The sequence below is a fragment of the Zonotrichia albicollis genome, chromosome 10 (assembly GCF_047830755.1).
Source record: "Zonotrichia albicollis isolate bZonAlb1 chromosome 10, bZonAlb1.hap1, whole genome shotgun sequence".
Classification (NCBI taxonomy): Eukaryota; Metazoa; Chordata; class Aves; order Passeriformes; family Passerellidae; genus Zonotrichia; species Zonotrichia albicollis.
In genome coordinates, this window is record NC_133828.1 from 30,782,357 (window position 1) to 30,796,637 (window position 14,281).

A 14,281-nucleotide genomic window follows, 5' to 3' on the forward strand; every position below is an offset into this window, starting at 1 on the left:
CCTGCCTCTATGTTCTTCCCCATATAGAGCTTTACCTTGTCTCAACTTCTCCTACAGAGTTAAATGTACCTCAAAAAATGCTGCTGCCTGGCCAAGGCTTTGCTAATTTCAGTCTCTGCCCCTGCCCCATGAAGAGCAAAGACAGAACTGTGTGTGATGTTTTGATGCAGTTGAAGCTCCCTGTGGGGGTGGGCAGAAATAGACCTGATACATTAGGTGCTGATAGGTGGGATCTGATACCCTAAGTAGGGACCTTTACTGATGGTAGCTTTTCCCAGAACAGCATCTCTCTTTTCCTATGAATGTTCAGTCTGCAGCTTCAGGCCAAGTTTTCTGACTGTTCAGTCCTTAGTGACAAACCTGTATTTTATGTCAATGTGATCTTGATTTTTATAAAGATGTGCATTTGACATTCAGTGACCTGATGCCTGTTTTCTTTGGATATTGAATATAGCAGCTATTCACAGTAGTCTCTATGACATTTAAACTTTCCACATGCCCAAAGTTGGTGTCAGTGACTTCAGTTTCTGTCATCGAGAAAACAGCAGGGACTTGGCCCCACTGCATCCTGCTGCTTCCCTGAAAAGATGCAATAAAGTTTCCCTTCCTGCTCAAACCCATCTATGCCATTCTAAATAGCCTTAGGAGAGCAGGAAGTTTAGTTTCCATCCTGGGTCTGAAGGCCACTCTTTCTTGGGGTCACTGTACTGTTGGACGTTTTTCTGTCACTTCCAGAGGCAGTCGAGTTGCTGAAGGCCCACAGTGGCCAATATTTTTATCTAGCCATCTACAGACTTGATAAGATCTGTACTGTCTGGAGGCAGATGTCACAATTCATCCCACTTTCTCCCCTCTTCCTCAATCGGCTGCTGCTCTCTGTTCCTTTGGGGATCTCAGACTGAGTGAGCTCAGTCCCCAGCTTTGTCTGGGGGAAGGACTCTGGGAGAGCTGAGCCAGTAAACACCAGTAGGGTTTTATGTATTCATCTTGCCATTTAAGGAGCTTGTGTAAGTTCTGCCTTCACCTTCTGTAGCTGCGTCTTTCACAAAGGGCAAGAGTCAAATTTGGAGTTACTGGACCAGCTCATTGATGTCTCTTCTGCTCCAGCTGATTCCCTGAGAAAACTCATTCCTGGAACTTGCTTTTCTGGTCCTAGCCAAGCTGCACCTTTGCTACTCCAGTATCTGGGTGTGTGTTGAGGGGCCTGACAAAGTGTGGACTGCCAGAACCAAAGGTTTTGGTTGTGTGCCTGTCCACAGCTCTTCTCAAGCTCTTCCCACATTTTATTTCAGAGGTGACTAATTATTTGCTTCTCTTCTTTGCCATGTCTGCTGTGGTCTCTGCTCCCAGTTCAGCACCAGCCTCTTGGTCCCCTAAACAGCACCCTGCTTTTCTGCATTCCTTTGGCTGCTGCACTGACAGGAAAGCTCACATGCACCGCTGCAACCTGTCTCCTCCTCTTCATGAAACACTTGCTTTGTTTTCACTTAGCGTTTTCTCCTGGTTATTACAGATTAACCCCTTTTTGGTTACTCCATAAATGCTTTGCTGTAGGGCTCCTGCACCTGGTGCAGTGATTACATTAACTGGTCTCCTTGCATCAGCTGGGTGTGTGCAAGGGCTCCCCTAACACATTCCACCATCCAGCACTGCAGGCATCCCACTGATGGCTGTGTGGGAGCTGGGGCTGTATAGGACAGCTGGGGTTTGCAGAAAGGTGGAATATACATTGAACCAGCTGCAGATACCTTCTGCCTGTCTCAGTTTTGATTATGCCATCCCCTAGCTGTGCTCTTAAACAATCTGGATTTTGCTCCTTCTCCTTTTCTGGGTGCACTGTGCTCCAGCACTCAGCTGCTAGCACAGAGCAAGGCTGGTCTGACCCTCTGTTTCCCTGCCTGTGCTTGCCTGTAGCAGTCTCTTGTCTAGGTGTATGTAGCTGCAAGGATTCCCAGGCTGGGGTGGCCATAGGGCTCTGGAGACAGGCTGCAGGCAGCCATGGGCTCAGGCAGCCATTGCCATGAGCCTGAAGCTACCACCACTGCTCCATGGGCACGTACCAGCCCTGCTTTGCTCTGCTGTTATCAATGAAAATGATGCCTTCAGTCGTGGGCTTGGCTATTTCAGTGCTTCTTGCTGCATCTCTCTGCCCCCTAAAGCAGCGCTGCCTTGAGCATATATAGTTTGTATGCTCATAGCCCCCTTGCACTGTGCTGAACTAGCAAAGCCTGGTGACTGGAGTGACTGGTCATTACTTCTAGCAGAATATCCCTGCTGGCCTCATCTCCAGGGGATGTGAGATGTACCAGCAAAGGGCACATGTTCCTCATTTGTCATGGACCTGTCTGGGCAGCATCATCTCTCCAAGGTGCCAGTGATCCTTACCCAGCACACAGAGCAGTGTCCAGAGCCTGTGTAAAGCCCTTCCCTGTGGGCTGCTCTCCAGTTTGGCAGGCAGGGAAAGGGCAGCCAGCACAGCCTGGGCTCAGTGCTGTGCATGGTGCTGGGAGAAGTCACCAGAAGCACCCAGGAACTGTGAAGGACACTGTAGCATGAGAGAGGAGAGTAGGGGCTGTGCCCCCACTGTGCTGCATAATCAAGTGGGGGGATAAAAGGGAAGGAAACTATTTTAAAGCCATCTTAGCCTTTGCCCAGCCTCTGATGGAGGGCATGGTCATTGCCCTTTGTGCTGCTGCAATGGAGTGTGCCTCTGCCCCTTATCAGAGGAAGGGTATTAAGCTAGTTATGGAGCTGTCCTGTATCAGGACAAACAATCCCTAATAGAATTGTCTGCTCCGTGTCCCAGTGCCAGAGAAGTTGTTTAATCTGGAAAGCGTGTGTTTGCTGCCAGGGCTGCGTGCTGCCTACCTGCAGTGCTACCTACCTGCAGTGCTGCCTGCTCGGCCCTGCTTGGAGAGGGTGGAGCTGGCTTCCTCAGCCTGCTGCCAAGCCCCAGCCAGGCATTGTCCATGTCACCCCACAGCAAACACACCCAGGGCACCCAGCACCACCATCTGCTTACTGCCACTGTCCCCAAAAGCAGAGACAGTTATAGCAGGGCCCAGCCCATCCTGCTGTATTGATCAGAGCAGAAACTGAGGCTGCTATCAAGAGCCAGGCTGGGCCCTGCATGCTGTGTCTGGTGGCCAAGGCAGGGGCTGGCACTGGCATCTCAGAGGGTGCCTCTCTTGCAGCACTGTGCCTAAACAGAGAGGGAGTTCTTGCACCAGCTCTTGCCAATGTCCACCCTGAGCTGCAGCACTTGTCCAAGAAGTGGATGTTCTTCTTATCCCTCTGCTTGCACTCCCCCTCAGCTGCTATCTCCTCTTTTGCCAGCTCCCATTGCTCTCACTGGGCTGTGCAGCTGCCCTTCCGTGGCTCTGCCCCACAGATTCAGTGGTTTGGGGCTGATCCTGGTTTTTGCAGTTAGTGACAGTGCCCGTTTCCTCTGCAAAGCTGGTCTTTGGCCAGGGCCCACAAGACTGCTGCTCTGTACATCCTTCCTGCCCACAATGCTGTCAGCCTCAGCTGATGTGGAAAGGGATGAGGGTGGGCAACACCCTTCGTCCCCTGTCTTCCTTTCCCGGATGATGTGGGTTTTCCCTCTGCCCCAAGCTGAAAGAATGATGCCTCTGCAGGCATCTGGATTATGCAAGCTTAAGAAAAGGTTAGAGTGCAGGAACACCCAGGGCAACAGCACAGGGGAAGCTGGAGGGCTCTGACGCCAATGCTCGGATGCTGACAAGCACACTAATGCTGTCCGTGGGCTGTGTGACACCAGCCCCAGGCCTGGCCTGCCAAGGCCATCCCCATCCTCAGCCAGGCTTGGGCTGAGCTGTGCTGTACAAAAATGCTGCAGCAGAGATGCCTGACCCCAGTGCAACAAGCACCTTCTCTCTGGGCACAAGGGCTTCATTTTGCAGCGCCCCAGAGGTCACACTCCCGGTTTAACGTGAGGCTGGTGAAACAGGGGCTTGTTCTTAATGCACTGAGCAACAGAGTCAAGGGGTCACACCGGTCCCTTACCCCTGGCAAACTGCTCGGCTGCCTGGGTTGAAGCCAGGCTGGAGGCAAGCTTTCCAGGCTGGAAGCACTTGAAAACAAGTGGTTACTGTGGGAAAGCCACAAGTCACTTCAACTGCCAGGCAAGAGCAGGAGGTTGAACATGTGCTGCTTGACCTCCCCAGCAAGCTGGAATGCTCTCCTCATGCTGGCAGCCCACTGCCCTGTTCCCACCTCTCCATGCTGCACTGCAGGTGCCACTTTCCTGCAGCTCTGGGTTTCATTTCTGGAGCTGAAATCTTCCCTACATCCCTCAAAAAAATAAAGCTTGAGTTTCCATGCACAGCTTGCTGTCTCCTTGCATCCACCTCTTCTGTTTCTCCTGGCTTGGGATGGAGATTGTGACCAGAGTGTCTGTGCTGAATCTGGAACTTTTCCCTTACAGAAATGTTAATGCCACAATTGCATGCATGAGAATGGAATTCAATGGAAACTATTTCTTCATGTCCTGGTCAAATTCCTCTCCATTTGCTATAGCTCTCCCTCCACAGAACTAAATGTGTTACCTGGGACTGACCCATCCATGAGCTGGTGAGAAGGAAGGAGTGAGCAAGAGCCCAAAGCAGGGCCCTCTTCCCCAACCTGCTGTGCACACACCTCTGTCTCTGTCAGGGTACAGAGCACTGCTCTGGGGGGTTCCAGCTGCCCTCCCATGTCAGAGCACTAAGCCTGAGTCCAGGCTCTGTGAGTGCTGATGCAATGCCCAGGTGGCTTTGCTGATTTAGGGAAGCAGCAGAGCTGCTGCAGAATAACCAAGACCCCACACTGGATGTGATGGCCACAGTCCCCATAACTCTCCTTGCCCCAGCCTCCTGGTCTTAGCCGTGCTCCAGCTAGCCCCAGAGCTCCAGCTAGCCCCAGTGCTGCACCAGAGTGCCAGTTCATAGAAACCCTTCAGGTGTCTCAGTAAGGAGAAGCAGTGCTTCATGAGCTTATGCAGACACCAGCTTTGGCATGACGATTCGGGTTGTGCAAGACTGCTCAGTACCCCTTTTTGTCCCCACACAACAGGGCCCAGGATGTCAAGGGTGTGGTTGGCCCAGTGTGGAGACTCAGCCCCAACAAAATTCCCACAGAGCCAATTTTAGCAATGCAGAAATTGAGCGGCCAGGGTCCCTTGGTGAAAGGGCAGGGCAGGGCTCCAGGGTGGTGACTCAAAGCCGCTGCTGCCACTGTGCTGGCCTTGGTGGTGCAGCTGGTGAGTCTAAGGGCACATCTCGAGGTGCTGCATGCCCAGCCCAGTCCTGCTGCAGGAACTTGACCTGGGACACCAGAAGCAGCACGGGCTTCAAAAGCTCGAGGCACATTGCCACCACACAGGCACGTCTTGTTCTGCGTTCCCACCATGTGTGCGGCCACCTCTCCTCTGTGCCACCAGATCTCTCCTTTCTTCCATCCTCGCTCTCCACTGGGTGGGGAAGACCGCTATTAGGAACAGGAGGTTATTGTGCAGAAGCCTCTCAGGCCGGAGCCGGGGCTCCCTCCTCTGACCCTGCGGCCGGACTCACCCCTGAAAATCCCGCGGGCTGAGCCGCACCCGCGGTTCGCAGCGAGCAGCGGGCAGGGAGGCTCCGCTTCGCCCAGGGAGGGAGCGGCCTCCGGGAGCGCAGGGCTGCGCTGGGCGCGGACACAGAGCCGGTCAGCGGGACCGGGCGGAACTGCTGGGGCGGGAGGCGCCTCTGGGAGAGTTTTGGCCGGCGCCCGTCCCCGCCCGCAACCCAGCGCGGCCTCCCGAGCCGCGGGCCGGCAGCACCGAGGGCGGCACGGCCCGACGGGCGCAGGACACGCGGAGCGGGGCGGGCCGGGGCCGCCGCTCGGGCCGCGTGGCGCGGGCGCTGCCGCCGCGGAGCGGGACCCGCGGGGCGGGGATGCGAGCGGGGCGGTCGGTGCGCACCGGCGGGAGCGGGGCGGGAGCGGGGCGGGGCGGCCCCGGGCCCCTTTGTTCGGCGGGAGGCGGCGGCGCGCCGCCCCACCGCTTTGTCCGCCCTGCCGGCGGGAGCCGCTCGTCCCGGTGCGCCGTGAGTGGGGCCGGGGGGCTGCGGGAGGGAGCGGGGCGGCGGGGCAGGGCCGGGCAGGTGGGCAGGGCACGGTCCCCGGGCGGCGGGAGCCCCAGGAGTGCGCTGGGGCCGCGGGCGGGCGGGATCGCAGGCTGGGGGTCTCGGACAGGCGGGGCCAGCTGGGCTGGAGGCCCGCGGGGCGCTGCAATCGGTGGGAGCGGGGACCCGGGGAAGGCTGGGCTTGAGGGCTGGGTCCCCAGGGTGGCAGGGGTCAGTGGGACAGCGACCCCGCATGGGCAGGGACCGGTGAGCCCCAGGGGGGATGCTGCTGCTGTGCCCGTGGGCAGGGAAAACTGGGGGTGTCCGGCAGGGCAGAGGGGACTGGGAGCCCCTCGCGGGGGGACTGGGGTCGGTAGGACTGAGGGGTGGGCGTGGGGCCCAGCCAAGGTATGTGGTGCTAGTCCTGACTCCCAGCGTGGCCGGGAGGCCCTGGGTGGCTGTGCTGCTTTGAAACTGGCCTCTGGACACCTGCCCCGGCTGGGGGACCGCCTGCAGGTAGCTGTGCCCTGGCTGCCATCCCGCATTGCCAGCCATTCCCATGCCACACATCCGTAGTGTGCCATTGCCATCACAGCAATGCCGTCCTATTTTTTATTTCCTTGGGCTTGGTACCTGTCGTGGTTTGACACAGCTTGGGTTTTAGTTCCTGGAACTGTCCTCCTGCCTCGTCCTCTCACCTTGTTCTTCACCCTGGTGCCAGGGCGGTGTGCTGCCAGAGACTGGGGTAAAGGCAGACACAAAGCACCCGCCTTCCAGGGAGGTGCTGGGGGAGAGGGGCTCACACCTGGGAGACAGGGCAGCACTGAAACCTTGCAGGGCATATCACCACAGGAGGGTGGTGGCCCTGATGGGCTGAATTTGGGTCCCTGGTGCCGCCAGCCTGTGCCACCTCCTGCAGCAAGAGCATGTCCCCAGCACAGATGCTTGTGCTGGAGAGACTGTTCTGCTTAGGTGAGGTTGGTCAGGAGGCTGGCTGAGCTTGGTGTTAGAGATCCTCTTGTTCTGGACAATAATGGAATCAGTGCAGCATCAATCATCATCTGCAGGGACATGCCCTGGCCAGAGGTGATGGGATGGGGCTGCTGGGGGCTCTGTGCAGACACATACTTTCTGCTCACCCTGGGCCATCCCTGCCACCTGCTGCCCTGACTTGCATCATCTCATGCACAAGCTGCTGAAACCAGGGTGGGCAGTGGGTGTGGGCGTCTTGTGTCTTCTTTGGTCAGGAGATGTGACATGGTCCTTGTAATTTCCTCCCCAGTCCCTAGTGTCAGCTGTTTTGCCAGGGTTTTGTGCAATTCCTTGGCTACCCCTCACTGCCCCTTGCTATCACTGTCCTGTTCCCTGTTCCATCCCCCCACCAGCCCTTCCCATTGAGCTGCAGGGTGCTGTGAGCACTGGCCACTGCAGGCTCTGGGGGCTGGGGTCCTGCAGGAGAGAGGGTGCAGCACGGAGGTTTGGTGGGAGAGTGATGCTGCATCTCTCTGATGGCCCTCAGAGGAGAGCTCTGTGGAGTGAAGGGGACCTGGCTGGTTAGCACATGGGGGGGATGATGCTTTGGGGACCTGCCCCCCTCAGCCAGGGCTCAGGGCTGGCAGCTGCAGTGGGCCAGTGGAGCTGCCATGTGTTGCCTTCTCCAGTGGCCTGTGGACCCCCGTGGGAAGGTGTGAGTGCTTTCACAGGGTGTGACGCTGGTTAGGGACCTGTTCAGTGCCAGGTGATAAAAGGGTGTTGTGTCACTAGGGGAGAAGGAAGTGGTTCTGCTCCTGCTTGTCCCCTCACAGTCCCCAGCTGGTGCTGCCCTACGCTGGCATGTTTGCTCTGGTTCAGACTGTGCTCACTCTTCCCCTAGATATGTCCCTGCAGGCAACCAGGATGTCCCAGCCTTTCCCCATCCCTCCACCCACCTGGCTGGCAGCAGGATGGGAGCACAGGGAGGCGGTGCTGAGCAGGGAATAAAGTTTTGGGGAATAAAGGCAGGCCCTTCCTGAGCAGGGCTGTGTTTATGGATCTGTGGGTAAGGGAAGGGACAGTGGTGCTGGAAGAGGAGCGGGACAGAGCTGGGCTAATGGCTGGCAGACTTCAGGGTCCCAGTGAGATGCCTGTGAAATTACTCAGTGCCTCTTTGCCTGCCCCTTCCTTGCAGGATTTGAGTCAACTGCCTGGTCAGGATGAGCTGGAGTTTCCTGACGCGGCTCCTGGAGGAGATCAACAACCACTCGACCTTCGTGGGCAAGATCTGGCTGACCGTCCTCATTGTCTTCCGCATCGTGCTGACGGCCGTGGGGGGAGAGTCCATCTACTACGACGAGCAGAGCAAGTTTGTGTGCAACACACAGCAGCCTGGCTGTGAGAACGTCTGCTACGACGCCTTCGCGCCCCTGTCCCACGTGCGCTTCTGGATCTTCCAGATCATCATGGTGGCGACGCCGTCGGTGCTCTACCTGGGCTTTGCCATGCACCGCATCGCCCGCATGCCTGAGGCCTCGCGGCGCCGGTCGCCGGCAGCCCGGCGGGCGCGCATGCCCGTGGTGCGCCGGGGAGCCGGGCGAGACTACGAGGAGGCGGAAGACGACAATGAAGAAGACCCCATGATCTTTGAGGAGATCGAGGTGGAGAAGGAGAAGAGCCCGGAGGGCGGAGAGAAGCACGATGGCCGGCGCCGTATCAAGCAGGACGGGCTGATGCGTGCCTATGTGCTGCACTTGCTGTGCCGCTCCGTGCTGGAGATGGTGTTCCTCTTCGGGCAGTACCTGCTGTACCGCTTCGAGGTGAGCCCCTCCTATGTGTGCAGCCGCAGCCCCTGCCCACACACTGTCGACTGCTTTGTCTCCCGCCCCACTGAGAAGACCATCTTCCTTCTCATCATGTACGCCGTCAGCGGGCTCTGCCTCTTCCTCAACCTCTGTGAGCTCTTGCATCTTGGCGTGGGGCGTATCCGTGATGCCCTGAGCCGAGCCGATGGCCCCCCACTCCCAGCTGGCGACAGCCCTGCACCACAATACCCCAAGAAAGCCCCCAGCGCCCCCCCCACCTACCACTCCCTGAAGAAGGAGCTGCCGCAAGCCCCGCTGACCAACAGCAAGCTGGACTACCGGGAGAGCCTGGCCCAGGGGCGCTTCGCCCTGGCTGGAGCTCCCCCGGTGCACGAGCTGGACCGGCTGCGTGAGCACCTGCGCCTGGCCCAGGAGCACCTGGAGGTGGCCTTCCACCTGCAGCCCCCGCCACGGCCCCCCAGCCCTGCCCGCAGCAGCAGCCCCGAGGCCAACGGCATCGCCGCCGAGCAGAACCGCCTCAACCTGGCCCACGAGAAGGGGACCGCCGCCTGCGACAGGACCACGGGTGAGCCGGGACGGGGGATGGATCCCGCCCACTGGGTGGAGGAATGGGGGGCTGCCCTGAGGCTCCCCTGGAGGGAGCATGCTGTTCCCCCTGGGGTGGGTGCTAACCTGCTTTTTGCTCCCCACAGGGCTGTGAGTGTCGCCAGGGACGACAGCAGTGTCTGCTGGAGTGGCTGCCACTGCCACGGTGGGATAGGCGTCCTGCCAGGAGCACAGGGCAAAGGATGCCACACGCCTGCCCAGCGGGGCAGTCTGGGCAGCCCTGTCCCGGTGGGCAGCACAGGGGTCGGGGGCCATGGGGTTCATTCCTACTTAATTTTCAAAAAGGGAATATCTTATTTTTGTACGTTTTTATAAACTCATCAACATGTGCACCCTGGCATTTTTATACTCCATCCCAATCTCCACTCTGGGCCTGTGCCCCCCCATCTCCTGTTTCACCCACTTTTCCTCCTCCCACGCCCATTTTCCCCAGCATGTTTTCACACCTCGCCATGCCCCCCATGCCCTCTGCCACCCGTGGCAGCACTGGCTGGTGCTGTGCATGTGCCGGTGATTTTGGTACTGCTCCCTGAGGTGTGGGGGACTTAGGGGAGCAAGCTGGGGGTCTGGCTGGCTGGGCCAAGCTGTGGGACAGAGGGCTGGGCTGGCATTACTTTTGGAGGTGGTGAGAGAGGTCCTGGTGGCACTGCAGTGCCAGAAAGTGACTTTGTACCTTGGGGGGGCCGTGCTGCGCAGCATCCTGGCACGGGGCTGTGAGTTGCGTGGCTGGCCTGCTTGGAAATATCTGTGCAGAGGTCAGGGGCTGTTGTTCCCACTGCCTCCGCCCTGTCCTGGCAGGCCGCCCTCGGACCAAAACTGTCTCCTCCCACTCTGGCTGCAGGGCTGGGACCCCCTGCACAGAGCCAGACTCTGGCCTCACAGTGGGGACGTGGTGCCCCGAGCTGGGCTCGGCCGGGAGCCAGTGGAGCATTCCTCATCATCTCAGCCTGGGTCACATGGGGACTTTTGTAGCGTTGTTTTTTACTCGGAAATGATTGTCACTCTGTTTTTCTTTTTTTTTTTTTTAATATCTATATTAGTAAAGGCTGAAGACGTTTTGTACTGAACTGCTGCATCCGCTCATTTGGGAGGAAGGGGTGGGAAGGGAATCCTGTGCGTCTGGGCTGGCGCTGCCGTGCGTGCCTTGGGACCTCCCTGCTGCCCAGGGTGACTCAGTTCTTCCCGCTGTGAGGAGGTGGCTGCGGCCGGCCAGGGCAGCCGTCATCATCCTGCTGGAGAGGGATTGCGCTGGCCACGTTCCCATTTTTCCCTATCACTGTCAGGGGGCCAGGCGAGGGGCTTTCCTCTGCCTCCCCAGCCTCCCACCATGCCTGTGTCTCCCCAGCCCTCCGCTGCCCCCGTTCCTGCACAACCTGCTGCCCAGAGCAGAAGGGATTTTGCTGTGCTCTGCACACCCCTGCCTGGGGCAGGATCAAACCCAGCCACACCATGCCCATTTTGGCCAGCATACTCCAGTCCTCACTCTGGTACCCCAAATCAGAGCTAGATTCCTCTCACAGTATTTGCCCATCCCCTCATTTCTCCCTCTTGATAGAAGCTGGCACTTCTAGGCTGCTTTAGTAAAGGGAACAGGTTTATTTCACTCATCCCATGAAGCTTTCCAACAAGCTGTGCTGCTGGGAGAGGGCTCACTTGTGGGGCCACGTGTGCTACCAGCCCTGCCCACCAGTGTGAGGCTCATGGGTCCACCCAGGCACCTCCTGATCCTGCTGCAGCAGCCTGGCCCTGCCTGGAGCACGGGGGATGCTGTTGAACTCTGCAGCAGGGGGAAGACACTGATCTTTGCGGGGGTGCAGAACTGCAGGAGGGAAGCAGGTGGGAGAGATGAGGGCTAATCTCGTTGCAGACAGCAGCTGGGCTTTGGCAGGGCAGCGATGCCTTTGCCATAGGCTGTGCCTATCTATGCCCAACCATGCTCTGATTTGCTCTGAGCTGGGACTGGCCCTAGGGCAAGTCTGGCAGTGTGATGGTACCAGGGCCAGCCCAAAAATCTGGCTTGTGCAGGGGAGGGTGGTACAGCCAAACTGCCCCATCCCAGCGGCCAGGGTTCCACTGGGCAAGCAACTCCTCCTGGGTGGGCTCACGGTCCAGGGCTGGGCTGCAGGGTGCCCTAGACACAGGTGCAGTCCTGGGCCAGGATGTTGGGCACCGTCTCGTACTTGAAGGAGTATCCGCCGTCGGAGGTGGTGCGGACGCGCAGGGAGCGCATGGTGCCAGGCAGGGCGGCGCAGCACAGCTGCACACCCAGCCGGTGGCTCAGCCCGTGGCCTGCGGCGCAGCTCCCGTGGCAGTAGTGGAACACAAAGCTGCTGGGATGCACAATCCACTTGTCCCAGCCCAGCTCCTCGAAGGAGATGTTGAGGGAAGCCCGGCGGCAGTTGGTGTGGGCAGCAAGCTCCTCGGATGGACGCTGCAGCAGGCTCAGGGCAGCTGGGGACCAGGGCATGGCAGAGCGACGAGCCCTCTCGCTGCCCTTGGCCCTGGTGGTGGCCACCAGGAAGGGCATCTTGTCCCCCTCGGCCAGGCAGGGGCAGCCAGGGCAGCGCACCATGAGCACGAAGAGCGGCTGCCAGAGCTGGGGCAGCAGCACCGGGGCCAAGTGGAACACAGTCCAGTGCTCGGGTGTCCGCTCCACCATGGCCGGCACCGGCACCCGGCCCTGAGGTGACAGGGTCAGCACGTCAGGGGTGGAGTGGTTGGGGGCGGCCGAGGGGCCCGTGTAAAACCAGAGCTGAGCAGAAGTCACCACACGGCTCAGGGTGTGTGCCGAGGGCTGGAAGAGGTAGGTGAAAATCCCTTCTTCCTCCAGCAGCTTGTCTGGCTGTGTGGGCTCACAGGGAACATCTGTCGGGGGGGAAAAGATGATCAGGGTGTGCAGCCAAACCTGGGAAGAATCCCCAATGCCAGATGACAAGTGGGATGTTGCAGAGGTCCCAGGAGTGCTGGCAGGGCACCTGGCTGCTGGCACAGGCAGTGGCAGAGTGCAGGGCAGCTGATGTGCTGTGCAGCAGCTTCTGTGCTGTGCCCCACAGCTGATCCCTGCTATGCCCTAGGCTGGTCCATTACTGTCCCCTCTGTCCCCCAGTATTCTGCCCCACAGCTGGTTATCTCGCCCCTTTCCCCCAGAGTCTATATCATGCCCTGTCCCCCAGCATTCAGCCCCATAGCATTCAGCCCCACAGCTGGTCATCCTGTCCCCTTCTCCCATCCTCTGCATCCTGACCATCTCCCCAACATCCTGGCCCATCTCCCAGTCCTGTCCCATAGCTGGTCATCCTGCTCCTTTCCCCCAGCATGTACATCCCATCCCATCCCCCAGCATTCTGCCCCATCCCTGCTGTTATAGCTGGTCATCCTGCTCCATGCTTCAGCATCCTGCCCTGTCCCTTAGAATCCCAAACCACCTTCCAGTATCCTGCCCCATTCCCTAGCATCCCACCCTATTCCACCCTGCTCCTCAGCCCTCCCCGTGTCTCTGCATCCTGCCTGGCCAGCTGTTTCCCAGCCTCTCAGCACCCTCTTGTGCTGCCTCTCCCTCTGCTGTCTGTCCTGAGCTGTTCTGCGTGTCCCTGCCTGCCATACCTTTCCATCTCCTGGCTCTCCACCAAATCTCACTCATGCCCATGTCCCAGCCTGGCATACCTTCTTCCCCTTCTCCCCCAGACCACCACATCAGCCTCTCCATCCTTCAGCATCTGCCTTGCTCCAACCACCCACCCTGCTTCACCCTTTCATCAGGATGTCCTCACCTGTGGCAGGGAATAAGATCACCTGGGAGGTGTCCTCCAGCTCCTCTGGCTCCACTTCGGTGCTTTCAAGGACGTCCCTCCGGTGCACCCTCCTGGCTTCCATCTGCGGCTCCTCCTGGAGCAGGGGGGGGCTCAGGTGTTCCAGCACCCGGGCCCGCACCTTGGCCAGGACGAGCTGCCGGTCGGGGCCGGCCGCGGTGCAGCTGGCCAGGGCGGCGCTGGGCAGCATGGCAGGCAGCAGGTGCAGCAGCAGCAGCATGGCCGTGGGGCGCACGGCTGGCAGGCTGGCAGCTCGGGGGGCTCCTCTGCCGCGGCCTTCTGCCTGCCTGCCCGCCCCGTCTGCCCGCGGCGCTCCCCCCGGGGCAGGGTGGCATTGAGATCTATCTGACACTGACGCAAACGTCTGCTCGCCGTGAATATTATCTCTGAGCTGTGAAAGCGCTGAGACGTCTGGAATGCGAGGACTGCAAGGACAGTGTGGTCTGGGGGGGCCGGCGCCCGGGCAGGGGGGTGTGTGTGGGGGATGCTGCCGGCAGCAGTGAGTGTGTGGGGCTGGGGTGGTGCCAGGAGCCAAAGCTGGCAGGGATGCAGGGGGGTACCTTGGGTAGCTCTGCAGCTGCTGATGTTGGGTGCCCCCCAGGCGGAGGAGTTGAAGGTCTAGGGCTTCTGGGGAGCTAGTGGGAAGTGACAGCAGTTGTGCACAGCAGGGAAATCTGGGCAAGAACCTGGTGGGGATCAGAGGCCTGTGAGGATCTGGCATGGGGGAGGCACTTTGCAGGTGGCAGTGCCCAGGGCAGCCAAAATGTGAGGATGGGGCCTTGAAAAGGGCAAGGTGAGGGGCAAGGTGATGGTGGCATCTCCATGTCAGTCTGGCGATTGGCAGGGTCCTGGGGACATGAAGCAGGAGGGATGGCAAAAGGTCCCTGCTCTTCCTGGGGCTGCGGAAGGCTGGCCCAGCTTCAGGGGGAGAAGAACAGATGAGACAGAGGCAGGCCAGCTGGAGACCCTA

The 14,281-nt window shown here is 59.4% G+C and overlaps 2 protein-coding genes across 5 annotated transcripts; one reads left to right on the forward strand and one right to left on the reverse strand.

Moving 5' to 3' along the window:
- The first annotated feature begins 5,390 nt into the window (after positions 1-5,390).
- On the forward strand, positions 5,391-10,559 carry LOC106629310 (gap junction gamma-1 protein). 4 transcript variants are annotated; one of them, XM_074548626.1, is made up of 3 exons: positions 5,391-5,700; positions 8,266-9,461; positions 9,589-10,559. In XM_074548626.1, the coding sequence occupies exons 2-3, from the start codon at positions 8,291-8,293 to the stop codon at positions 9,594-9,596; spliced, it is 1,179 nt and encodes a 392-aa protein (XP_074404727.1). In that variant the 5' UTR covers positions 5,391-5,700; positions 8,266-8,290; the 3' UTR covers positions 9,597-10,559. The 4 variants fall into 4 exon arrangements, with proteins under 4 accessions (XP_074404727.1, XP_014121182.1, XP_074404724.1 ...); XM_014265707.3 differs by lacking the exon at positions 5,391-5,700 and adding an exon at positions 5,707-6,080 and having other exon boundaries at positions 9,589-10,558; XM_074548623.1 differs by lacking the exon at positions 5,391-5,700 and adding an exon at positions 5,707-6,073 and having other exon boundaries at positions 9,589-10,558.
- On the reverse strand, positions 10,531-14,225 carry INHA (inhibin subunit alpha). Its single transcript, XM_005485289.2, has 2 exons — positions 13,273-14,225; positions 10,531-12,367 (listed from the first exon to the last, which is right to left on the reverse strand). The coding sequence occupies exons 1-2, from the start codon at positions 14,030-14,032 to the stop codon at positions 11,634-11,636; spliced, it is 1,494 nt and encodes a 497-aa protein (XP_005485346.2). The 5' UTR covers positions 14,033-14,225; the 3' UTR covers positions 10,531-11,633.
- Between the last annotated feature and the right edge of the window lie 56 nt (positions 14,226-14,281).

Coding starts and splice junctions, on each gene's coding strand:
- INHA (XM_005485289.2), bottom strand. CDS start 14,032: ATGCCAGATCCTCACAGGCCTCTGATCCCCACCAGGTTCTTGCCCAGA. Junction 12,368..13,272: donor GATCTTATTCCCTGCCACAG/GTGAGGACATCC, acceptor CCCCCCCGACAG/ATGTTCCCTGTGAGCCCACA.
- LOC106629310 (XM_074548626.1), top strand. CDS start 8,291: ATGAGCTGGAGTTTCCTGACGCGGCTCCTGGAGGAGATCAACAACCAC.